This window comes from Tenrec ecaudatus, chromosome 18 (assembly GCF_050624435.1).
Source record: "Tenrec ecaudatus isolate mTenEca1 chromosome 18, mTenEca1.hap1, whole genome shotgun sequence".
Lineage (NCBI taxonomy): Eukaryota > Metazoa > Chordata > Mammalia > Afrosoricida > Tenrecidae > Tenrec > Tenrec ecaudatus.
In genome coordinates this window covers 47,656,890-47,682,672 of record NC_134547.1, presented here as the reverse complement: position 1 = coordinate 47,682,672, position 25,783 = coordinate 47,656,890, and the positions used below count along the sequence as shown (strand labels likewise).

General features: G+C 56.5%; 1 protein-coding gene and 1 long non-coding RNA gene across 3 annotated transcripts in view; one reads left to right on the top strand and one right to left on the bottom strand.

Moving 5' to 3' along the window:
• Positions 1 to 9,417, bottom strand: part of SLC12A3 (solute carrier family 12 member 3) — a 37,599-nt gene extending 28,182 nt beyond the window's left edge. For both annotated transcript variants that reach the window (XM_075536524.1, XM_075536525.1), the window contains exons 1-8: positions 9,133 to 9,417; positions 8,177 to 8,323; positions 6,197 to 6,272; positions 5,079 to 5,174; positions 4,710 to 4,849; positions 4,325 to 4,435; positions 3,552 to 3,663; positions 3,236 to 3,366 (exon numbers count right to left, since the gene is read on the bottom strand). In XM_075536524.1, coding sequence (XP_075392639.1) covers positions 3,236 to 3,366; positions 3,552 to 3,663; positions 4,325 to 4,435; positions 4,710 to 4,849; positions 5,079 to 5,174; positions 6,197 to 6,272; positions 8,177 to 8,323; positions 9,133 to 9,417 — 1,098 coding nt within the window. The remainder of the gene's footprint in view (positions 1 to 3,235; positions 3,367 to 3,551; positions 3,664 to 4,324; positions 4,436 to 4,709; positions 4,850 to 5,078; positions 5,175 to 6,196; positions 6,273 to 8,176; positions 8,324 to 9,132) is intronic.
• A 5,726-nt stretch (positions 9,418 to 15,143) lies between these two features.
• On the top strand, positions 15,144 to 25,781 carry LOC142431836 (uncharacterized). Its single transcript, XR_012780851.1, has 3 exons — positions 15,144 to 15,304; positions 23,238 to 23,521; positions 23,857 to 25,781. It is a non-coding gene; the product is annotated as an uncharacterized LOC142431836 (long non-coding RNA).
• Positions 25,782 to 25,783: the final 2 nt, after the last annotated feature.

Below are 25,783 nucleotides of genomic sequence, written 5' to 3'. Positions count from 1 at the left end.
GAAAGCCTGGTGATCAGCCACAGGGGTCCCGGCAAGTTGGGATCTGCTCACTCAGCAACAAAAAGCAGGACCAAGGACCAATTTGTCACCAGCCCTTCTCAGTGGTGGCATTAGGGGTTGGTGATGCCCAGTGCATCATGGTGCCTGCCACGCCCCCGCCCCCCACCCCTCCCATGACTCTCTTCCTGTTCCAGGCACCATGACTCCTTTGCAAACCAGCCTCTGCCATCCCGCCAGCCCACCCATTACGACCCTCCAGGACAGGGTAGAACACCCCTGCTGGTGGTTTCAAACTGCTGACTCTGCGGTTAGCAGCCCAACGTGCAAGCACGAGGCCTTGCAGGCTCCCTTCTTGTCACAGTATTGTCACAACAACCAGAAAGTGTGGCATCGTCGGTGAGGCCGAAAACACCCACAACGACGAAGACTGCAGCCCGGGCTTGTAGCGCTCCCGCAAGCCAGCCCGGTGGTTTGAAGCTTCCTCATATGTGGGTCAGGATGAGAGCAAGCGAGCATGCGTACATACGAGGATTTGGAACGTAGCTTACCAGAGACTTTGAGCCTTGCCGTTTGGGCTGATGGAAAATGGCTTTGTTGTTATAAAAGCATACAAGGCTCTTTGTATAAAAAATCATATTTTCCCCGCCCAGAGGGGACGAACAACAGAATACATGAGGGAAGGGAGACAGCAGTTAGTGTAAGACATGAAAATAATAATCATTTATAATTTATCAGTGGCTCACCAGGGTGGGAGTGGAGGAGGGAAAAAAGAGGAGCTGATACCAAGGGGTCAAGTAGAAAGCAAATGTTTATCAAATAATGACTGCAGCATATGTACAAATATGCTTGAGACAATTGATGTATGGATTGTTATAAGAGCTGTAAGAGCCCCCAATAAAATGATCTTTTAATAAAAAAACAATAATACTTTTCTAATGAAATGCTGTACAAAAACCTTATGGACAGACAGACACCCTGTGACAGTGTCACTCCATGGGGTCCACACACCCCACGCCCTCTCTAGTCTCCACCCCAGTGTCACCTCCTCAGAGCAACCTCAAGCCACCTGCCAACACTGCAGCCTCCTCCTTCTCCCCATCACTTGTCACATCTGACAGACGCTAACTGTGGGCTCAGCTCCCATGATGGCTCCTCCACGGGACGGGGGTGGTGGTGTCTGCTTTGTACCCCACATTCCGCAATAGGCAGGCAAGCAGAGAGACAGACAGACAGACAGACAGCAGATGCTCAAGCAGCAGGGTGGGAGGAAGTGTGATAAAGTCTAGGCCTCTTGGTCCCTGAAACCTGCATTCCAGTTGCACGGCCTTGGGGGCGGGGGGGCAGACAGCAAGGCCCTGAGCCCACCTGCTCCCCTGGCGGGTAGTCTGCAGCATGGGTGTGATGATGGTATGACACCCTTAGGGCTGCCCCCAAGGGCACCCTTAGTGCTGGTCACATGGCAAAAAGGACCTCAGCTCCTCCTCTGGGCCCCACTGTTCTCAGCACCTCCCATGGGTGGCTAATGGAGCCTCACCGCCCTTTGCGAGGTGGAGGCTTGGTCAGTCCCTTCAGCAGCTGGGGAAACGGAGGCTACAAGGGTTTTGCTTTTTGCTTTCAGGAAACTGCCTGAATTATTAGAGCAAAGATTCCACACACAAGAACTGGCCCCAGGGCTCCCTTCAGGGCTCGGGGTCACTGAAGACAAAGTGACAGGAGGCCTGAGACAGATATTTGCACACGTGGCCCAGTGACAACCTAGCTAAATTCTCAGGTGATGGTCTAGCAAGGGTCTTGGAGGAAACCAGGCTGCCCAGGCACCAGCCTAACCTGTGCATGAACCAGGAGACAGACGCCTAGCCCTTTGCTGACTGCCCCTGGGGGCTGGGGGTCAGGGTCGGGGACAAGGGGGCCAAAACAACCACTTCCTCTGAGTTCCAGGGTCAGCTAACAGTAGGCCCTCTGAGAGCCAGGCCAAGCATCCCTGCCTGCAGCACATCATGTCTAAATCATTGGACAAAGGCATCCAGGAGAACTTTTGGGTGGGGGAAGGGCTAGGTGGGATCCCAGCCTAGAGCCAGGCTCCCCACCACTCATCCCAGGGCCTGTCAGCCCCTCCCACTGTGGCGCTCACAAAACCTCCTCCAGCCCAGTCTCCAGCCCAACCCTTTGTCAGACCCCAAACCAACACCTCTCCTTCTCCCTCACTTCCTCTGCTCCACCACTCCCTTCGGCTACAACTCCTGCTATTCACTCAGCAAACATGCAAAGCACCTAGCAGACTTCCAGCTGGGAGTAGGGACATGGAGGTTCCAGACCCAGCAGGGACAGATGCACAAACAACCTAGAACCCTTACAGGGAAGGCTGCTGGTACTGTGACCCTCGTGGAGAGGCCAGATGGGAAAAAAATCAAGGGTGGGGAGTGACGGCAATGACAAGTGCCATGGAAAGCTGGCACAGGGACCGTGGGGACAGCAGAGGTGTTTAGAGACCTCCAACACAGAGCCAAAGGGGCCTATCTGCCTGCGTGATCCAGGCAGTGGAGAGAGCTTGGCAAAAATGGTGTGCTTTGGCAAGGAAACAGTTGAGACAGTCTTCCTCTTAGGCTGAGTGACCCAGGACACAGGGAGGAAACTCAACTACTTTGAGGTGTCCATCTAAGCCTAAAGCACAGCGAATGGTAATCAACACCCTCAGAATCGAACTGGAGTTGGATTGAGTGGAGTTGGGTTGGACTGAGTGGAGTTGGACTGAGTGGGGTGGGGTGGGGAGGGGTTGAGTTGGGTTAGACTGGGTTGGAATGAGTTGGATTGGGGTGAGTTGAGTTGGACTGAGTGGATTTGGGTTGGGTTGAGTTGAGTTGGACTGAGTGGAATTGGGTTGAGGTGAGTTGGATTGAGTTGAGCTGAGTTGGATTGAGTGGAGTTGAATTGAGTTGAACTGAATAGAGTTGGGTTGGGTTGGGTTGGACTGAGCTGGATTGAGTTGAATTGAGTTGGACTGAGTAGAGTTGGGTTGGGTTGGGTTGAATTGGGTTGAGTTTGGTTGGATTGGGTTGAATTGGGTTTGGTTGAGTTAAGTTGGATTGAGTGGAGTCGGGTTGGGTTAAATTGAGTTGTGTTGGATTGGACTTGACTACATTAGAATTTAGGAGCTCTTGTCCCCTGGTCTGAGAAGAGAGAAAGCAAAATTCTAACTACAGTCACCAGGGCCAGGAGGTAAGAGGGGCAGGCTCACCTTGAGGTCCCCAGAGATGTTGGCCCCTGCCAAGATGCCTGTGGCTGAGGGGAAGAAAATGGAGAACATCCCAAAGAAGCTGCCATCCATGCCTCGCCAGTCGGGCACCAAGTTCTGGACAAAAATGTCCCCTGGGAAACCAAGACTAAGTCAGGGTCACTCCGGCTTCACTCACTGGGTCCTGCTGAGGCAGCCGGTGGCCATCTCTGTCATGGGAATTGGGCATCCCACCCTCCCAGTGTTCACAGGGTGGTCAGACTTGTGGGTGGTCTGCTCCTGCCCCCAGCGCTCTGGGCGGGCCCCGAGTCACGCGCACCTCTGTAGCTGAAGAACCCTTTGGAGGCCTTCTCCTCAGACGGTGGGATCAGGGTCCCAACCAGGTAGTTGGCAAAGGAGACCATGATGATGAGGAAGAACAGCACCTGGGCCTGCAGAGCAGAGGGAGACCTGGAGTCGGATCGTGGGCCCTGCCTCCTCAGGGCATCCCGGCAGTGAGGGCCTGCCCAAGCTTCCCACACATCCAATTCCCTCCGCCGCCTTCAGCACCCTGCTCTAGGAGTTAAGGCAGCCACAGGCTCTGCCTTGGCTCCAACCAGCCCACTGCCATCGAGTTGGCAAAGGCATCCAGGATAACCCCTGTGGGGGGGGGGGAAGGGCTAGGTGGGACCCCAGCCCTCATAGTGACCCTCGGTTGGGTTTCTTAGGCTGTACGTCTTTTTTTCTGAGGCACCTCAGGGTGTACCACAATGTGCACCCTCTCCGGGCATCCACCCAGGGACTCCATTAACTGGCCACATGGCCCCGATGGAGCCTGACTTCGGTGGGGCCTCGTAGCCCTCGGGGTGGCCATAGGACCAGCCTGTGGTCCATGGGCTGGAAGCAGAGGTGACACAGGGAACTGGCAGCCTGTGCCACAGAAGGAGGGAGTGGGGTGTGTGGGCATGGGGACCACCTGGGTGAGGGTCACACTGAAGACAGAGTCTAAGCCTCCCTGCTTAGGGGTCCTGGTCACAGCAGCAGGACTTCCAGCCCCACTATGAACAACACTGCAAGGCAGGGACCTGGCCTGGCCTCCCGGCCCCCTCTCACCTTGGACTCCCACTCCATGCCGGCCAGGGAGATGGCCAGCAGGACGGTGACGGTGACCACGCCGATGATCCGGATGTCATTGGTGGGGTCCACAATGGGCGTGCCGTACTCCTGGGGGTGGGACAGGAGGCCTCATTCTGTCCTCTGAACCCCACCCACCCAGGGGACCCTCAGCCTCAGAGTCACCCAGTGATGGGGGGCTCTGGAAGGAAAACTCAAGGCTCAAAACAACCCCACCCCCCAGCCAGCTGCTGCCTCAGGGGAGGGCTCCAAGGGACCCGTGGGTATCTTTTCTGAATGAGATGGTCACTGGCACCCCCGTGGCCCCTGGGAGATGAAACCAGGGTGGGGGGCGGGAGGTAGGCCCAGGTGATGGGCAGCTCACCTGCAGCAAGTCCCGCACGGTCTCTGCAAAGCCCACCGTGTGCATGGCCACAGCCACAGCGTTGGCGAAGGCAAAGATGAGGCCGATGGAGCCCCCCAGCTCGGGGCCGAGACTCCGGGAGATGAGAAAGTAGGTGCCACCTAAGGGGGTCAGAGCCCGCGCCGTGGGTCCAGAGGGCGCAGCTGGTGGGCTGGGCTCAGAGGAGGCTGAGGCTGAGGTGGGGGGCTGGGGGCAGGGCTCAATTGGAAGGAACAACCTGACTCCCTCCCCAGTTTGGAGGGGGCACTTAGCAAGCTGGGAGCTGAAAGGGGGAAGGGGTGACCATAGGGGGGCTAGGGAACAAGGTCAGAGCAGTGTGTGGGGGCCTACCTGACTTGACCTTGCCATTGGTGGAGATGGCGGAGATGGAGAGGCCGGTGATGGAGGTGACCATGACGGAGAGCAGGATGATGACCCAGGTGAGCACTGTGGGGCAGGGTCACGGAGGGGCCATGTGAGGACCTGCATCTGCCCACCAGCTCACTGTGAGACTGAACTGCGTCCCTCCCTAAGCCTCAGGCATCGCCTCTGAAAAGGGGGCCTGACCCCACTCCTGGGAGGGCTGGTGGGCAGTGGCACCCACGGAGCTGCTGCCCTCAGGGCCAGCCGTGCAACCAGTAACTGTTCCTAGGGAGAAAGCTGGGGCAAGGAGGACAGTCTTGGGGACCCACGGGGGCTGTGAGCAGGCATCGGCTTGACGACATGCGTTGTCTCTGGGGTTGGGCCCAGTCCGGCCTGTTCTGAAGCCGTGGATCTTTAGGGGAGGAGGACAGGGACTCCCCTTTTCCTAATGGAGTAATGGCGCCCACTCAGTTCGAATCTCTGGGAAGCGGCCCCGGGCCTCCTAGAATGATCTCTGTGTCATCCTGGAAGCTGACTCATGGCGACCCCATTCACGACCCAGCAAAATGGAGCCCCATCTTGCCTCTCCCCCCGGCTCAGCTGCAGCGCAGGCTGTGTTCGGTCCATATTGCTTCTATTGGCTGATTTGGGAAGTAGATTTCCAGGTCTTTCTGTGTCATCTTAATCTGGAGGTGCCACTGAAGCCTGTTTAGCATCTTAGCCTTCAATGCTGGCCGTCCACCAGGGTCACCATGCCCGCTTCATTGATAGAGAAGCCAAGGCTCAGAGAGGGTAAGAAACTAGCCCAAGGCGACACAGCATGGTGCAGAGCCGGCATCTGAACATTGGTCCAGAGTTCTAGTCCCTAAACCCACTGCTCTGATGTAGAAATGGACCAAAGTGGTAAGGGACTCCTTTCTGGGCAGACAACCCAGTGAGAGCCTGGGGGCTGGTGCTCGCCACCCCCCTTCCCCCAGCCCCTATGCAATGTTCACTGCCACAGTACTCTGAGCTCCACCACTGGTGAGCCACGGGCCCAGATGAGGGGGTGCAGGCCTGGCCCGGGGTCTCTGCAGCTCAGGGTGAGCCCACGGGGTGGCACTCACCTATGCCGGCCTGGGCCGTGATCCAGGGGAGCCGCAGGTAGAGGATCACCCCCCAGATGTTGAGCATACAGCGAATCTGGGAGGAGAGAGGGGTCAGAGCCCGCTGGCACGAGTCCCTGTCCCCCTTCATGGCAGGTCCTCAGGAGCCTGGGTCCTTTCATGTTTCCTAGTTCTGTGGGCCAAGGGTTGGCGGGCAGGGGACAACTGGAGACCTGTCAGCCCCTCCCACCCCCTCTCCTGGTTTCCAATTAGGCTGAAGACAATCCACAGATACCCTCGCACTTCACTCCCATGCCAAGGCCCCTCCCTGTCTCTGCCTGCCCCAGACTGGGGCCGACTGGCCAGCTGCTGGTCGAGGGCCGGACATTGTGGGGAGCTCGGCAAATGCCCCACATTCAAGCAGAAACCTTAGCAAGGGCTGCTTGGACCCCAGCTTCCAGGTTGGAAGTAAAAGCTGAGGCCACAGCGGGTGGAGGCCCTGCTGTCCGGGTGGGTGGGGTGGATACGTCCCTGACCCCATCCACAATGTGGGGTGATCCAGGCATGTGGGACTTAAAACCAGGGCGGCTTAGAAGACCCCCAGTAGGCTCTGAGATCCTAAATGGAGACTGCCCAGGCTTGGGAAGCCAGCACAGACTGGGAGGGGGACCCCGACTCTGGCTCTGAGCCTCTGAGAGGTAGGGGGTCAGGTGGGACATCCGGCAGAGATCAGAACTCAGGCTCCCTGACTCCTGGGACACAGAGCTAACTTTCTCCCACGTCCCTGCAGTCCCCCGAGCAAAGTCTCCTGACCCCCCCAAGCCCAGCTCACTGGACTCTTACCAGGTTTGGTCTGAGCTCCACCCTGGGGCGAGTCTTCCCTTCCCTGCCTTGAAGGAGAACTCAAAAACCTCCGTGAGTCCCATTGACTACTAATAGGCTTTGAGTGTCCACTCTGCCCGCCCCCTCATGCCCAGTGATATGATTTTTGTGTGTCTGTTTGACACGCCCTGTCAGAGGGGCCACAGGAAGAGCAGAGCCAGTCAGGGTGCAGTATAGCACTGATGAAACACACAACCTTCCTCTAGTTCTTTAATGCTCCCCCTCCCCCACTTCCACGACCCCAATTCTATTTTACAAATCTGGCTAGACCAGAACATGTACACAGGTACCGATAAAAGCTCACAACACAGGGAACCCAGAACAGATAACCCCCTCAGGATCAATAACGAGAGCAGCGATACACGGAGGGTAATGGTAGGGCGGTGGGGAGTAAGGGGAAACTGATCACAATGATTTATGGATGCCCTCCCAGGGGGACAGACATCAGAAAAGTGGGTGAAATGAGACAGCTGTCAGTGTAAGACATGAAAAAAAATTATAAATGATCAAGGGGACATGGGGGAGGGAGCATAGGGGAGGGATGGGAAAAATGAGGAACTGATGCTGGGGGCTCAAGCAGAAAGAAAATGTTTTGAGAAAGATGATGACAACATAGGTACAGATGTGTTTGACACAATGGGTATATGTATGGATTGTGATAAGAACTGTAAGAGCTCCCAATAAAATTAAAACCAAAAAAAGGAAACCTCCGGTGAGAATTGGTTTAGTCCGCCACCTGGAGGCTTCTCGAGGAAGCGCAGTTTCTTGTAATAGCCGCTCACAGGCATCCATCTGCCCTTAACTCTCTCACTGCTCAAAACCCACTGCCTTTGCGCAGATTCTGACACATTTTTCTTCCTCAGATCGGCTGGTGGGCTCGAACCGCTGACCTTCTGGTTAGCAGCCCAGGGCTGATCTAGCTCAGTGTATTGCAGGGCCTCAATGTCATAGGACACTGGGAAACACATGTGGGGCCTGGGCTCAGGCTGGGACGCACAAAACAAACCAGTGTGCAGATGGGAAAACAGAGCCCCAGGATCTTTCTGAGTCAGAGCTGACCCCAGAGGGAGCCCTGCCTCCCACCCCCATCCCCACCGGAGCCCCTCCCCACCCACTCACCATCACGCCCTTGACCCAGCCGAAGCGCACAGGCTCCCCGGGCGCCTTCTTGCCATCGCCGCCTGCCTCCTCCTCCTCCACCAGCCCATCGGTCATCTCGCTGCTGGGCCGGCTGTCCGAGGCCAGGGCATGCAGGTGGCTGCCTTCCTGCAAGGCAGCCCAGAGGTCAGGGTCATCAGGCAGGCTGCTGGGAGGCTGGGCCTCTGGATGGGGGTCTCCCCAGGCTTCTCAGCCAGCTGGGTACTGAACAGCCCTTTAAATTAAGCTCTGCAGCTGCAGGGGACAGACGCTGGGGCCCAGGGTGCCTCTGAGAACCACAGGCCTTGTATAGCCTATCAAGGCACGGGTGTAGCTACTATCATGTCCCCCTTTCCCCAGCAGGTGATGCCATGTGTCCAAGGCCACCCAGCAGGTACCTGGCAAGCCGGGGCTGGAGCCAGGCCTCCACATCCGAGGTGCATGGGCCTAAGGAGACTGAAGCATCCTTTGGGTTCTCTGACCGACAGTTCATCTCTGCAGCCCCAAGAGGAGCCGAGGAAGCCAGGAGGTGGGTTTGCTCAGGGGTGGATACGGGGCGGGGGAGAGCCTCAACCCACGAACCCAAGGTCCTTCTGTCTAGTTCTCCAATGGGACAAATGAGGCCCAGGCTCCAACCCTCCGTCCCCTACAAGAGCACCTCCCAGGGAGGTCCCGGTGCAGCCCTGACCTGCCCCTCTTCTTCCCATGTCCTCCAGGTGTGGTCAACCTCTGCTTGCACACCTCCCCTGATGGGGGGCTCATTCCCTCTGAAGACAGCCCATTCTGCCTTTGGGCTGCCAGGGACTGGGCCGCGGTGTGTCCAGGGCGTTCTAGCTCCCCTGAGGCTACTTCGTTTGACACTCCGATGGCGGGCTGAGACAGAGAGGTCAGGAGGCAGGGCCCAGGGAGGCAGGCAGGCTGGCCGTGACCCACCTTACCTTGAGGAAGGAGTGCAGGTCGGCCAGCGTGGGCCGGACTCTGCGGGGCTCGCCGGGTAGGGCGCTGTTGGCATAGTGCTCGTAGGCGGGCACCACGTCGATGGTGTTGTAGCCAAAGGTGCGCAGGTACAGGGTGCTGCCATGTGTCAGCTGGCTGGGCTGCAGGCTGCTGTCATAGGCCGCGGGCGGTGGGGGCTCGTCGCCCCCCAGCAGGGTGCTGATGGTGAAGCGCCCGCTGCACAGGGCTGGGTCTCCGGGCGTCTCCGAGGCCTGCAGATCTGCCATCGTGACCTGGGTGCAGAGGGAGGGGGACCAGGGTCGGGGGGACGTCAGAGTGGCTTTATAGGCTGGGCCAGACGCAGGGTGGAGGCAGGTCGGTTGGCCCAAACCGCCTGAGTCTGGCCAGCAGGGTCTCCGGATGGGCGAGAGGGGGAGCCATGTGCCCTCTGCCCTCCAGCCACCACTTGATCGCTGAGATAGCAACCCGGGTGGGTGGATGGAGGGTGGGCTGGCCCCGAGCCAGAGGCAGTTCTGGGGGTGAAAGGGGGAGCCCAGCAGCCCCTGGATCCTGGAGGGTGGTGGTGCAGACTGCTGCCAGGACCCAGGGAGGTTCTTGCCTCCCTCCTTGGGGGGTGATTTGGTGTTTCTGAGTATCGGAGTGGCAGGGCAGGGACACAGCTCTGTCTCTCCCTTCAGTCTGTCTCCCAGAAGCACCCCGGGGCTGCTTTATCCATTATACACTCAGCACTCTGCTGATAGCCGAAAGGTCGGCAGTTCAAACCCACCCAGAGGCTCCGTGGAGAAAGAGGAGGCAGTCTGCTTCTGTGAGAGTCACACCTGTGCCAACGCTCCGGGGCAGTGCCCCTCCATAGGTCAGGGTGTGGAGAGGCAACCTGGTGGGGGTGGGGTCACTGGGTCCCCTTCAGGGATGAAGAACCAAGGCCCCAGGTGCTGCCACGGTGGTCAGTGCCCCTCAGAAGGGCTTGCCCTCGCCTCGGGTGGCTGGCTCCCCATGGCTTTGGACTGTGATTCAGGCCTGCACCCTTCCCCAGCCCCCGTCTCTCTGGAGGGGCTGCAGGTGCCTTGTAGACTCACCACCCCCACCGTTCTCCCCCCCCTCCCCCAGCTATGGGCCTGGCTTGGGCCCTGCCTCTAGCAGGGCAGGGGCGCACAGAGATGGCACAGGCACGGCTGCCCTCTTGACCGGTAAGTCTCACAGCTTTTACAAAGAACCTTCCCGAGCTTCTTGACCACCCCCCACCCCTGCATTGGTGTCTGCTTCCCAGGGTGCTCACAAGGAAGTGATTCCTCTCTCCACCCTCATCCTAGTCATTCACCTAACACACGTGTGGGGCACCCACCCCTGGGCTAACGGAGCTGGAGTCACAAGAGGGAGAGGCCAGCCAGTGGGTGGCAGGGGCTTCCTGGAGGAAGGGACCCCTGCCCTAAGAACAGATAGGCACCCAGGGAAGGGTGGGGGCACCTCCTGGGCTGGTCCTGCCTCTTCATGCTTGGCCACTCAGTGCTCTCATTGGTCTGGGGCCAGTTTGAGTTGCAATGAGTTTGGGCGCTCTGGGGTGCAGACAGGCGTGCCCACCCAGGGCCGGCTACCACAGCACAGGGAAGGGGGTGGCCCTCCAAGGTAGGGGTGCTTAAATTGGCTCTTGTTTTCCTATCAAAGTGTGTCTTTCTGAGGATCAAGCTGGAAAGAGAGGCTCCTGAGTGGAGACAAAGCCCATGTCTGCTGATGAATGCTGGGGGCCCTAAGGGGAGGGGATAGGAGGGCACAGCCCCTTAACTTCTGAAGGGTCTCCTCTGAACCAGAGATGGCCCCTAGTCCCACTCCAGCTGCCAGGCCAGGCCCCAGGCATGGTGCCCTCCCCACGCCCTCCACTGCCCATACTGGTTACTCATTCCCTCTGTGAGCCTTGCTGCTGATTTTATCTCCCTCTGGCTCTTAAACTGCCACTTTACTGGTGACAATGGCAGGGGCCCAACAAGTCATTCCTGCACACCATAGCCCTGGGGCACCTCTGGAAAATTCCTGATTAAGATCTCGGGAGGGGAACAGGCCAGCAGGGGTTGGTCAGCCAGGGCTGGCTTCCAGCAGGATGGGGTCCTGGGGAGAGTCAGGGGTGCCAGGTTTGCTGGGTGACCTTGGCCAAGTCACTTCACCCTCCCTCTTCAGCAAAAGCCTGATCCCCACCGTCCATGAGGGGGTGCCTCCCTCCCCGCAGCATCTCTCTGGGGGTGGGGAGGGCCTTAGGCAGGGACCCTCACTCCAGAGGCTTTTCCAAGGCACACTGATCAAAGCACAGGCCCCCCCCCCCTTGGCGAGGGGACACCACCAGGGGCCACAGGCTCTGCCTGATCATCACACAGTGAGACAGCTGCACTAGACACAGCTGGAATAAAGAGTAAACTTAAATTCATACTGATAAGAGGGTAAGGTACAGGTGGTGGAATTTACAGTGTTAATGCTTTAGGGCAGGTGCTGTCGTAAATATCATTACTGAAGAGGTTAGAGGTCGAAGTGGTTCTTTATAAACGGTTTTCCTGCATCTGCGATAGGTTGAAGTACAGCCTTTTCAAAGCTGCATATAACCGAACGATTAAGGAGAGAAAATAAATTAGGAACAGCGTTAAGAAGAGGAATTGAACTTCTGACAGCAAGGGTTTAAGTCTCGTGCAATTCCTGGGCAGTGCCATCTTAATGAACCCATCTCTGGGGTGACTATTCAATAACAAATGAAGATTAAATCATTATTTAGATCAAGGCCCTTCAGTAAAGTTGGCCTTATGCCTCTGGTCCCTTCGTGCTGGGAGAGATCTTTTTGTCGATTGACACCGACCTGGATTGCTCCAGTCTGAACCCAGATCGTGTGGGGCTTAACTCGTTGAACAAGCTAACCGGTAATCACTGCTGCACCATTGGGGTGTCCGACCCAACATGGAGGTCGTCAACCCTATTGTCAATATGAACTCCTGAATAGGACACGCTGCTACCCCTAGAGTAATGGGGTCTGTTGAGCAAATAATTGAGTCAATAAGTGATTAGAGACTTTGGTTGGTTGTCAGGGGAAGCCAGCCCCTAACACATCATTACGGGTCCGGTAGGCACAATTGTACAGCGATAATAAGTAAAGATCATAGTAAAGTTATAGAGCACATGAGAGATAGAAGTATTGAAATAAATGGAGTCAGACACGATTCATGGTAGCATGCTCACCTCAGCCCCTCTCTTGGTGGTCCACGTGGAGGGAGAGACCGTTAATGCTAGCCCAGGCTTTTATCTTCTCTGGGGACCTGCGAGCCCCCTAATTACAGGTGAGGACATACATCACAGGAAGGGGTTGTCTTATAGGTAATACAGTAATGAGAGGGGGTGGTCACGGTAATAGCAAGAGGAGGGATTTGGGGTATACATGTGACAAGATGGGCTGATCCTAGATTTGGGATGGCAGCTTAACCTTAGATGTCACAGATCCGGTTTGGCCTGTTCCCTGGCTCAGCTGATAGAGACTATTATCCATTATCGGTGGGGTGTGAACTCCACCTACAGGAACCAAGCTAAAGGTCACAGGGACCTGTGGTGTGGGGAGACAGCAGTCTGGCAGGGACTGCCTTCAGGGAAGATGCCTGTGAGCATCTGACCTCCACCCACAATTGGTCAACATTGGATGGTTGGTTTATGCTCTGAGGCCACCCCAACCAAACTTTATAGTTCATATAACTATAATTTATATCTTTTGAAACTCACTCTTGTTAGCAAACTGCTCATTAAAGCTCCACAGGGTCTTCTTGTCTTATGGTTATAAGGGGGTGTGTGTGCATGTGCGTGTGCATTTCACTGATCAAAAGTAAGGACAGTTAAATCCTCGCGTGGCCCTTCGTACAAGTCCTGATGTCGAGAACAAACGATCATGCCACCGTTGCACAGTCAGAGTGCCGTGGCCGGCAGTGCCTCTAATAGAGAAGGGCTAGCAGTGATGTTGTTGGTAAACAGGCGGGATTTAAGTTTGCCAAGTTCCTTTGACTTGTGTCTTCCTTCAAAGGGCACACCTGTGTTGGATTAACAAGATGAATAATTTTTTTTAAAATAAAAGGGTTATGTATGTATGGATTGATAGGCATTGTACAAGCCCGCCAAAATGATTTTAAAAATTAAAATGTTAGATGTAATTACTTGGTTGTTACTTAGTTGTTAAGTATGAGAGAAAATAGTGTAAGGAGAATTACATTCTTGTTCCTTACACTGACAGTATTACTTCTGTAGTATGATAGATGAGCCCAGTTGAGAGACACGAGTTGGTATGCATTGTAGGAATTTAGGATTCATTTCATTGAGCTTGAATGCTTTCTTAACTGACGGCTGCTCTAGGCCAACTATGGATATGATGAATCCTACTCTCTGAAGAAGGGTGAATCCTAGATAGAAAGAGCTGTACCTCTTTCCATTATATCTAACATTTACATAGGGATTAAGTATAGAGTTTGGGGTACACTTAGGTTGAACTAATGTTCTTGTCTGGTCAACGAGCTATCCCCAGGCTGGGTTGGCTTTACACGTCTGCCTGTAAGCCTTCTATTTTGCTACATAGATGAGCTGAGTCTTTGAAATTGCTTCCAGGTAGCTCGTGGGGTCTTGGGGGTATTGGGCTCAAGTTCTTTGTCAAATCATTTCTAGTTAATCCATTATGTGAAAGTAGGAAGTTTTCATCCTTGCTTTACATTACTTTGAGTTTATTCTTTCATCTTTCCCTTACGGTAGAGTTTAATTTCTATCGCTTAAACTTTTGAATGGGGTCAATGTTTCAGTTATAATGAACAGCAGACCAGTGACCAAGCTTGGTTAAAAGCATAGCCTTCCAGCCTGTGTCCACATCAGCAAGATGGAAACAGTGTTGCTGGTATCTCCCCTCAGTGTCAGCGCCCCCACCTCCCTGAGGACGCAGGCTGACTGCTGGGGGCCACTGGGGTCTCCAGGTGACTCAGGGGAGGGAGCCATGAACAGAACTGAAACACAGCGGAGATGAGTGCTTCCCAGTCTGAGCCTGTGTCTGGGACCCAGAGATGCTGGGCTGGGGAGGGGGTGGGATATCTTGCCCCTGAAGGTGGCAGAGAGGGGAGCAGCAGGTGAGGATGAATAGGGGCTTCTGGGGAAAAGGAGAGAGGGGAGTCATGGGGAGGGCTGGCGGCAAGAAGGAGACGAGGCTGCATCTTCCACACGTTTATTGAGCATCCCCTGCGACCAGGTCTTGAGCTCGGCCACAGGGACAGGGGAAAGAAACAAAAGCCTGGCCCTGGGGGCTCACATTCTGTGTGAGAGACACGCATGCACAGAGCAGTAGCAGGAGCAGCAGGAGCTGTCAGACAGTGAGTTGTTGGGAAAGCATGCTGGGGAGGGGGGGTGTAGGGGCTGTGTGATGGAACCTGAGCAGAGCCCCCAGAGGAGAGAGAGCCGGGAGGGCAGTGTGGACTCAGCTGCAGGACTAAGGTGATGGGGCTGGAGGCCTGGCAGGGGCACATGGGTAATATTGAAAGATCACTTCACTGTTTCATGAGGAGCGTACAGGAGCCAGCACAGGCCAGGGTGGAGGGATGCTGAGCAATGTCACTGAACTGCGTAAGCTCCCTGCGGGGCAGGGAGACTGCACGGGGGACCAGTGTGCCTTTCTGATCGGGAGCCTGGCAGGAGGGAGGCCTGAGGACTAGAACCAACCTGGGAGCTCTCACTAGGGCCGATGCCACAGCCCGTTCTGGAGGGGGTCGTAAATGGGGGTGGGGTGGGGTATGTGTGTTTGTGTGTGTGTGTGTGTTGCACAAAGCCTCCCAAGCGCTCCAAGGGGGTTCCCAGTCAGCACACTCACACAGACAGGCCCCCACGCCCAGCCCCTACGCCGCCGCGGGCCGCTGTCCCTCTTGGAGTCTGGCCTGCAGAGAATGGGTATGATGCAACCCTGGTGTCGTGAAATAGCCGGGTAAGAGGATGCGCTGCTCGTCGGCCTGATTCACAACACCAGCTGCAGCAACGATACCAGAACTTGGGCCGCCGGCGTCCTCGGCGCGTGTGTGGCTCCAAAGGGCTGGACCCGGCAGGGCGTGTTGTCACGGAAGTCCACCCCAGGCCCGGGACCCACGGAGGCTGGGCCCTGCCCTCTCGGCCTCACAGGTTTGGCGGGAAATGGGGAGGGAAGCACCCTCCACCCCCACCCTGGGCAGTGGGAGCACTGGGAAGGCAGGAGGGCCCTTCTGCCCTCTGGTCCGCCCACCAGACAGTGTCACTCAGAGGGACACGAGTGCTGAGAGGCGGTAATGTTGTTTCTGAAACTAAAGCAAAGGCCCCGAGTCCATGCCGACTCACAGCAGCGGCCCCATCAGGCAGGGTAGAACTGCCCTTGTGGGTTTCTGAGACGGCAACTCCTATGAGCAGAAAACCTCGTCTTTCTCCAGCTGAGTGTCTGGTAGTTTTGAACTGCTGACTTTGCAGTTAGCCCAGCACATAAGCCACTGTAATGAGTTAAGTCCCGTGGCTTTCCCTTTGACGGCCAGACTCGGTTGTGCTCTGGTTTCCAATTTACTACTTAGGCACCTTCCATTCCCAAGCAATGGTAGCTATCAATAGTGTGCGGTGCTAGTACAACCTGGGCCCTAAGGCACAAGGCCAGGTGTGATCACTGCCCACAGACTCATGGGATAGGGCCAGTCACAGCCTGAGGAGAAGGTGGCACCAGCCCTGGGTAAGAAGCCACGTGGGCTCAGAGAGGAGTGGCTTCCTCTGCTGGGGTCAAGGGTACCCTTGGGGATACAGAAAAGCAATCAGAAATAAAGCCGAGGGAGGTAAGCAGTCACTAGAGCCAGGCGAGAGCTTAGGGCCGAGCCTGGAGCTTCCCGGCAGCCAAAGCAGAAATGGGAACCAGAGCCTGCGGTCAGTCCGATAAAAGTGACGTTTGTGGCTGAACAGCATGGTGACCCTAAGTCATGCCACTGGGCCACCACCTGTGACCACGTCTGACACGTCAAATGCTTTGTTACACGCAGTACCATAATTTAAAAAATGTTCTGTTGTTGTATATATTCTCAACAACAGTCAAACAAAAGTCTGGAAAAAAAATTCTGGGGTAAAGAGAGTAAGATTTCATCCCCTCCCCCCTCCTTTCACGGAGGGCATGGCCTGTGTGCAGCCTGGGCACCAGCAGGGTGGCACCCATCCAGCAGGGATGCTGTAGCTAGTGTCCCCGCCTGCTGGGGTGTGCTGCTGCCCTGTGCCGCACATCCCCTCCCCACCCAGTCCACCACCCTTCATCCGTTCCCCCCGCCCCCAATGCACTCACCATGAGGCTGTTCTGAGCTGACTGCTCACCGCTGTCTCTTCTTTTGAGACCTTGGGGTAAGCGTGGTCATTCTGCTTGGGCTGGGCCCGCTGTGTGCTCCTCATCAGAACCTTCCATGGGCCAGGACCCCCATCACAGAGCTGCTTTTAAAAGCCCAGTGCCCGCTGTCCTGTTGGCACAATGAGGGGCTGGGAGGGAGCTGGGGGCAGGGCCTGTCTGTGCTGCCTACCCCACCCCCACTCCACCTGACACCTAAGGCCTTGGCGTCATTGCCTGCCAACAGGAGCTCTTGCGACAGAACTAGCTTTCGAGGGTCAAGAGGGCACATTTGTGGACAAAGCAGCTTGGAGACACATTCATCATGGTTTAGAAACATCAGTGCGTTTGTGGTTGCTATTTTGGTCCCCGGCCCTTTAAAAACTTCAAGCTCACTGCCATCGAGTCTACTCTGACTTAAAGCGACCTCTATAGGACCGGTAGAACGGCCCCTGCGGGCTTCTGCGGCTGTAAACCTTTACAGGCAAAGAAAGCCTCCTCTTTCTCCTGCAGAGGGGCTGCTAGGTTTGAATCACTGACCTTGTGGTTAGCGCCCCAACATGCAAGCCACCTGGGGCTCCTCCTTAGCTGAGGTGAAAGGTGGAGGGGTCAGGGGCTCAGAGGAGTGCGGCCAGGAGCGGACCCCGCTTTGACTGGCTGCCGGCATTGGACAGGCTCCTCAGAGAGGCAGGAATGTGCTGAGGGTGCCAGCCCCATGCCGGAGAGCACCCATCTGGGGGCCCCTTTACCAGATACAGGGAGTAGGCTGCTGGCCGTAACACCCCAAAGCAGAGGCCCCCCAGCACTTCCCAAGGGTCACTTGCAAGGCAGCACTTGCCTCCAGGTGCGTTTGTGCTTAAGTGGAGGGGGACCAGCTCCAAAGGGTTCCTGGACCCCAGCCTGTGCTCCTTGGTGCCTGGCAGGCCTGGAGCTCGGGGCTGCAAGCCTATCTGTGGCGGGCACAGGAAGGTGGGCAGGCGGCACTAGGAAAGGGAATCACTGCCAAGGGGCCAGGGATGGAAGCAGCCTGCATGGGCTCAGAGATGCCAGGTGGAGAGTGCACCCCTCCTCAGCAGGTACCCTCAGTGCTGGGAGGCTGGCTTTGATCCGGGATGGCACCCAGTGGGTGTGCTGCCCCTGCACTGGCCAGCTCCCATTCAGGGAGTCTCCCACAGCCTACCATGGACTGAAAACCCGGGTGTGGTGTGAGGGGCCAGGGACATCCTCCTTCGTTTCCTGCTTCCGGTCAGAATAAAGTTTCCTGACGCTAGCTGGGCACGGAGAGCCCCTGGGAGGTTTTCTATTACGCGGGTCAGCTAGAACATGACACGTACGTGTGATGGGCCATGAGCCAACCTTGAGGAGGGATGCAGTCCTGGTGCACGTCCCAGGCCTCAGAGGGAAGGGAGTCAGTCGGGTGGTCACGGAAGGGCCGGTACTGGATGAACTCACCGACACGGAACAGGCAAATGCCTAGAAACCAGGACGAGCAGTGGTTACCAAAGCTGAAAGGAGAGCTCTGCTTAGGGGCGTGGAGTTGATGTCAGTTGCCTCTCCAAACCCACTGCCATTGAGTGACTTCCACTCACAGTGTCCCTGTAGGGCAGCATGGAACTTCCCTGGTGACTTTCCAAGGCTGGGGGTCTTTATGTGAGCAGAAAGACTCATCTTTCTCCCAAGCGGCTGGCGGTTTCAAACTGCTGACTTTGCGATTAGCAGTCCACTGAGAACTCACTACACCACCAGGGCTCCAGATTTCGGTGAAATAATTTGGGAAGCTCTTGCCATGAGACTACCCTGTGTGAATAGCATCAGCACCCCTGAACTGTGCATGTGGAAACTGTTGAATTGCTGAAGATTTTGTTGTGTATAAAAACTATTTTTCGGTGTGTGTGTGTGGGGGGGGGGGGGCAGAGAACACACTCAAACAAGAACACAGAAAACCCCACACAAATGAAACAAATATATCCCACCAATCAGCGCCTAGGGCTCTTTCCAGGCCAATCACACCAGGATGTGGAGAGGCCCAGGTGACTCCAGGCCATAACTGGGCTGTGCACAGCAGCTGCAAAAGTAGCCCATGCTGGGGACGGAGGTTCCAATCAGGCTCCGATCAGTCCGGGGCATGCTGAATTGCAGACTCTTCTCGTGAGCACAGAGATGTCTCTCCCCTGGGTAGACACAACTGCAATGAAGCTGACTGCCAGCGCTTTGCTGGACCCATGGCTCCTGAAGCCCAATGGCAATAAGGAATCTCATCACCATTGCAACCCCCAAATTTCACCACCCTCCGAGCCATCTCTCTGCTGGCAGGCCCATCCCCAGGGTACACCCACATACTCACCGCTGCACACCCACAGGCAGGCTGAAGAACTCGGGCAGCCACCCCGGCAGGTCTCCACCCAACCCAGGGCCCTCCACGCAGTCTCCTGCTGTGTGGTTGGAAAGTATACAGCTGCCAATGTGGCTGAGGGATGAGACAAGGCCGGCTGGGCCAGGAAGAGATTGAGGCTCGTAGCATCTGGGAGCAGGGCCATCTCCGGGTACACTGGTGGTACGGCACCAGTCTCCCCGCTTTGGCAGGTCTGAGTCCTGGTCCCTATAGATGGCTCCCACGTCTCTGCCTCAGGCAGTCCACCTAGCTGAGGTGTGAACCCAATCACACTGCATGCCTAAGCCCCTTCCAAACACCTCCCCACCACTCAGCCCCAGAGCCCTTCGCAGGTGAAGAACGAAAGCCCCCAGGGCCTGGGGTCCAGTCCAGTCTTGGTGCAGAGCACTGAGCACCGCAGTAGTTTCTCAGGATTCACTCCGCTTTCTCTACCGCTGTTGAGCTCTCCTCACAGACCTGAGTTTTCAAAGAAGTTCCTGAAATCCTAGTGCAGCGGGCGCTTCGCACAGCTGATGATGGCTGCCAGCCACCAGAGGGCACAATCGCTGATGTCTGCACGGAGGAAGTACAGTAACCTGGAGGGGTGGCATCCAGCACAAGGGCTGGGTTTCCTAACATGGAAACATTCCATTCTCAGAAACCCACATGGGGCCCCTGAGTCAGCACTGACTCGAGGTCATTAAGTTTTGGTTTGGTGGCATCGTGGGAGCCCTAGTGGGGGGTCAGCAGTTCAAATCTACCAGCGTCGTACAGGAGAAAGACAAGGTTTTCTACTCCCATAAAGTTACAGTCTTGGCAGGCAACAGAAAGCAAGGTGAGCAGAGTGATGAAATCCCCAGGGAATCCCAAAACCAGACTTTGGGGAGAGTGCGGCACCCTATCAGACTCGACTGGAAAACACTCCTAAAGGTCAAAAAACAGACCTGAATCTATTAAAATGAGTTATAGCCACAGAAAGCACAGGGGCAGTTCTACCCTGTCCTATAGGGTCACTACGAGCCGGAGTTGACTTGATGGTAGCGGGTTTGGTGTAAATTTTCCTAAACATACAAGCCAGCTGATCCACGAGTCTGATTGAGTCAATGAGGACTTCCAGCCGTCTGTGGGTGGGGTGTGAGCTGCTGCTGCTGGAGGCTGTCACTGGTATTTCAGGTACTGGCAGGGTCCCCCAGAGCGAGCAGGTCTCAGCAGCGCTTCCGGACTGGGAACAGGACTAGGACGAAGGGCTGGGTGTCCACTGCTGAGGAATTAGCCAGGAAAACCTGATGCAGAGCACAGAGACCGTGTCAGGTACTGGACACTTACAGATAGGCGTAGACCGTCACCATCAGATGGCCATGCCAGACGGGCCCCGGAAGTCACTCAAATGAGGAAGGTCTGGCCCCGCGAAGGACGTGGGCGGTGCAGGTTCTGTAGGACCTCCATCTGCTGAGGTGGCGGGACCCCAAAGGAGAAGAAATAGCTGCCAACAGCAATTAATGGCAGGGCCGGGAACTGTATACATTTAGGGAAACTTTACATTGTAAAAAGTATGTTGGAACCCATAACGATTGATGTTCTAGGCATTCGTGAGCTGAAATGGACTGGTGCTGGCCACCTCGCGTTAGAAACTCACGCGGTTGCCATGCCGGCAATCACAAATTCGCAGTGAGTGGCGTTGCATCTGCGGTCAGAAAGGACCTTCAGGATCCATCTTGAAGCACACTGCTGTCTGTGATGGGTAATGCCTATCTGCATACAGGAAAGCCAGTCAGTACAGCGGTCATTCAAATTTACGCACAATCCCTGAAGCTGGGGGTGCAGAAACTGAAGAACACGACTGTCTCCGGTCTGAAATCGATCACACATCGATCAAGATGCATCGACCATGCTTGGTGAATGGAATGCAAAAGTTTTTTTTTTCTATCGGAGAGAAGTGGTACTAATGTTTACCGTTGCTCTCGACATAATTTGCCCATGTCCCGGATACGAAGGGGGCACGGTTTCTTTGAGCCAGTCAGCAGCGATACGCAGGTGGCACAGCCTTGCTTGTCCAAAGTGAGGAGGGCCTGAAGCACCGGCTGATGAAGATCCAGGATCACAGTCTTCAGGATGGAGTTCACCCCAAGGTACAGGAAACCCAATCCTCATGCCCGGACCCACAGGTCACACCGTGATACATGGAGAAACGGTCGACGTTGACCAGCACTTCGTCTCGCGTGTTTCCACACCGGTGCACACGGCGGCAGCAGTTCAGGCATCAAAGGACGCATGGCACCGGGTCACGCTGCTGCACGAGGCCTTTTCAAGTGTGGAAGAGCAAGGCTGTCACTTTGAAGATGAAGGTGGGCCCGACTCAGCCATGTTGTTTTCAACAGTCCCGTGTGCGTGGGAACGTTGGACACTGAAGAAGGGAGACCGAGGAAATGTCGATGCGTTTGAACGATGCTGCTGGCTAAGGGTACTGAAAGTGCCGGGGCGGCCACAGAGCAGGCAGACCTCCCTGGAAGAGCTGCGGCCAGACTGCTCCTTAGTGGTAAGATTGGCGAGATGGCGTCTCATGCATTTTGGACGTGTTGTCAGGAGGGACGAACCCATGGGAAAGGACACCGCGCTTGGTAGAGTGGAGGGGCAGCAAAAGACAGGAAGGGCCTCACAGAGTGGCTCCGCAGGGGCTGCAGCCACAGCTGGAGAATAGGAAGAGTTGGGGTGGGAGGCCCCAGGCAGGCCCGACCCTGCTTCCTCTGTTGTAAGGTCGGAGCCAACTCCACCCCACAGCATCCAACAAGAACCCTTAGAGAAACTCAGGAGTCCCACCCCACCATCAGTGGGAGGAGCCAACTCCACCCCACAGCATCCAACAAGAACCCTTAGAGAAACTCAGGAGTCCTACCCCCACCATCACTGTCACGCCAGGGGACAGTGAGCAGCCCCTCCTATTGGGGTGACCAAGGCCCTAACTTTGTTCTAGCCCCTTGCCACTGGGAGACGTTTTAAGAGGGCTCAGAAAGTATCCCCATGCCATTGAAAAGTCCCCAAGTCAAAGACCTGGACATCAGGACTGCCCTTGACCTCGGGAGCTCGCTCTCTTCCAGGCCCCTGCCCACCCCTCAGCGGGCTCCACAGCTGTCCACAAGCTCAAAGCTACAGCAGTGCAGTAGAGGCCAAAGCAGACCGAGCAACCTGATGCCGGGGGCTAGGGAGCACTGTATGTGGCCCGGAGGTACACACAAGCCCAGGACCCCCATGCCACGGGGATGAGCCAAGACTCCCATGGAGTCCCTTCCCTGGCCACCAGGGTGACAGGAGTCACGTCACCTCAGGGCCTCTCATCGGAGCAAGGTCCCCCAGGTGGAGAAATACGAATCCCCAAGTGCTGGTCATTAGCTAGTCCTCAGGAAAATCACGATTCAGACCCTGAACACACCTCTCCTGGTCAGAAACACAGGCCAAGACAGCCCAACAGGGCAGGTGACACTTGTCTAGTGGTGAGGGCCCAGCCACTTCTACCATCTGTTCCCAAAGCCCGCAACCCATCTTCTACCCTTACCCCCATTAAAATGATTGCTACTGAGGATCCAACACAAAGCCTCCTCCCAGAATGCATGTCACAGGTGGGGCTCACCCCCGTGCTAGGGCCTTCAGCCCACCACCCCTCCGACACAGTCTAACCCCCACTCCCACGACATACCCCCTCTCTGGCCAGAGGCCAGATTCCAAGGCTGGAGCGGGGAGAACAAGTCCACCACGTACAGAGCACGCCGGGGCTGGTAGGCCCAGGGGCCAGGCAGGCCTTCTGAGCCCGCCTTGTAGGGGGTGGAGAAGGGGCAGGGCTGGGTCTCAGCTCAGGACATGCCCAGGGAACTTCCCAGAGGTTTCTGCTCCACTGAAGGAAGGACTGAGCAAAGGGAACACACAACCCAGTGGGAGAGCATTCCAGAAATTCACTGGGTACAGTGGGGGTTGATGGTGAAGGGACATCCTAAACAGTCACTGCGGTTAATGTAGAGAAAGGAACATGCAGAGCGCAGCCCCCCAGCTCCCCGCAGGAGCGCGAAAGCAAAGGCAGGGAAGATCAGGCCGCTGAACAGAGCCCCGCACTGCCACGAGTGGGGGAAAGGCAGTACCCTGCCTGGTGGGAAAGTGCCCAGGAGACGATAGCAGCAGGCTCAGCCACGCCATCTCTGCCTGCCTGGTGCACCCAGCAGTGACAGCTACTGCCCTCTCTCGCTTCATGTGGCATCATCGTGCCCATTGCCCTTGGGGTCCTGCACAACCCAGCAGAGCGGCCCTGCGGGAATGCAGACGGCCCACCCCCCACCCCACCCCATCCCATTACCTTTATGCCACTTCTTACCCCCTAGGAGCAGCGGGCGGACTCAAGTAGAACTCTAACCACTGCACGCCAGGCGCTCTTCCGCTGGAGTAGACAGATCACACCGGCACTGTAATATACACCTGCTGTTTACTTGACCTTCAACCTGAATGGGGTAGCCAGTGTCCGACTTGCTAAACTGGGCCTGGATGAAGAGGCTGGGTTGGAGGCCGCCCAGCGCGAGCTGCCCCGCTGCCCCCTGCTGCTGAAGGTGCAGCTCTAACCGCTCCCACAGTCGCCAGGGGACCTTCCTCTCCTCCAGCTGAAGCAAGGGTGAGTCCAGGTGCCAAGGCAATGGCAGAGGACATGGGCCAGCGGGTGGACACGGGAGGGAAAAGCAGTCTCTGCTCAACCATACGCTGTGCCACCCCCAGTGGGGACCCCAACCCTGGTTCCTTCTTCTCTGGGTTAGGAACAGAACCCTGGCACCGCTCTGGCAGGGCACACAGAACACTCATCCTCCCAGACTTATGAACCCCGGACGGGACCGTCCCTGACCGATCTGCAGTGTCCCCGGCTGCCCCACATTGCCCAGCACCGGCTGATGCTGACTCGGGCCTGTTTCGGCAGGTCGAGGGCAGCCCTCACAGCTGACTTTCCTTTCACAGCGCTCTAGCCGTCAGCTAGAACGAGCAGCAGGGAGAGACAGATGCCTGCCCCCACCTCCCTGCCTGGTCTGCGAGGGGCACTGCGGCGATGTGACGAATGACGGAAGATGGGCTGGAGGTGGCGTACCTTCTGGGGAGACATGCAGGACCCTGAAACGGCCCGTCCTTGCCTATTTCCTGACTGGCTGACCTGTCCTAACACATCCCCAAAGCAGGAGCAACAGCCCGCACGACGTCACAGCCAGGCATGTGTACCACCAGGTGCACATGCCTACCAGGAAGGCCACAGGCACCACTCTCGCCCGCTGGCCGACACAGGATGGGTCTAGTCAGGCCAGGCTCACTTTCTGCACCCTGGCACCCCAGGGCAGGGGTTTGCACTCTGCCCAGGCCCTCAACACTTCCTGCATGGCATGGTGGCAATCTGCTGAGCTGGACGGCTGCCCTGCCGCCGCCTGGGGAGTGGATGGGTGTCTGAGGCGGTCTAGTCCCGGCCCAATGGCCATCACTGCTGAGCACAGTCTGAAGGAGGCTGGCTGGAGCGTGGATGCCAACAAAAGCAGGCGGGAATTCAAAGAGCAAGTAATCTTTCCTTTTCAATTGGGCTGCACACTGGCAGGATTCTATAGCTGTGCTCACAGAGCTTACACGAGGATATGCCTGCCAACCATGCATCAAAAGGCGGGGCTGCCGCTCAGTCTCCAATTAGACAGTCCAGTGCTGATCGGGCACTCATTCTGATGAGACTGTCGCTCCAGGGTGATTAGTACACAACCTGTTCCACCTCACGTTTCTCTCTGAAGCTGGGGGCAAAAAGCAAATGGATGGATTCCTTGATTTCAAAGCCCAAAGCCCCTACAAAGGATCCGTCCAACCGGCCCTTTCCTGTGTCTCTGAGGGCTTGTCCCAGCCGCTCTGAGCCGCCTGCACTTCAGCCGCCAGTCGCGAGGGTCCTGGTCTTGTTTGGAAGATGAGACCCCGGGGGCAGGTAGTGAAACCGTGGGCCAATCAAACACTCAAGGGTGATGAGGGTAAACACACCCCTGGAAGAGAGAGATTTCTCCCTACACACCAACATCACCTTGACAGACTCTGGGGACCTTAACACCCGCTGCGAGAGCCCTGGCCCCGGGAGCGGTCATTACACTACAGCAGAGCAGACACTGCCCAGTTCAGTGCAGCCTGAGCAGCCCCTTCAGGAATCAATGCCCCTCTTTCCTATCCAGAGTTTGGTCCAGGGCTCTGGGCCTCAAGGTTGGAGAAAGAAAGCCAGTGAAGGAGACAACTACTGCCCAGGGCCTGGGGGCCCATGCTGCCTGGTGTCACACACCGGCCTCTGAACTCCACCTACGGGCTAGCAAATCAGTCAGCTTCACAAGTAGAGAAGCAGTCACTCAATTGGAAGAGCTGACCGCCGGGCACGAGAGAGAAGCACCCACACTCCTTAATCCGAGGGGTCTGCTCTCTGGGAGCAGCTGCCTAGATGCCGACACACAGCGTGCACGTGTGTGTGTGCGCGTGCCCGCCCGAGGCCCGAGGCCCCTCTGCCTGCAGCCCTGTCTGCAGGGGGCCAGAAGAGCAGGTGCTCGGGCCCATCTGGAGCCCAGGCTCCATGGAGACACTTCCTGCAGGCAGTGCTCACCCAGCAGGCATTCAAGCCCACCCCACCCCAGACAGACCAGCCACACCTGCTGCCTGGACACAGATGTAAATAAACGCAACGCCCAGCAGCTGCTGGTCCTTGCTCACTCTGGGCGACTTTTAATCGTTCACGGTGGGCGTTAACGAAGGCAGAGGTGCTCACGGGGCCTAGCAATTCTCTGGCTCAGGAGGAGAGAGAGCATTCCCCGCAATGCACAAATAAAAACGGAACAAAAACGTCAAAGGCAAAACAAAGGAAAGCAAAACAAAACAATGAAAATAAAAG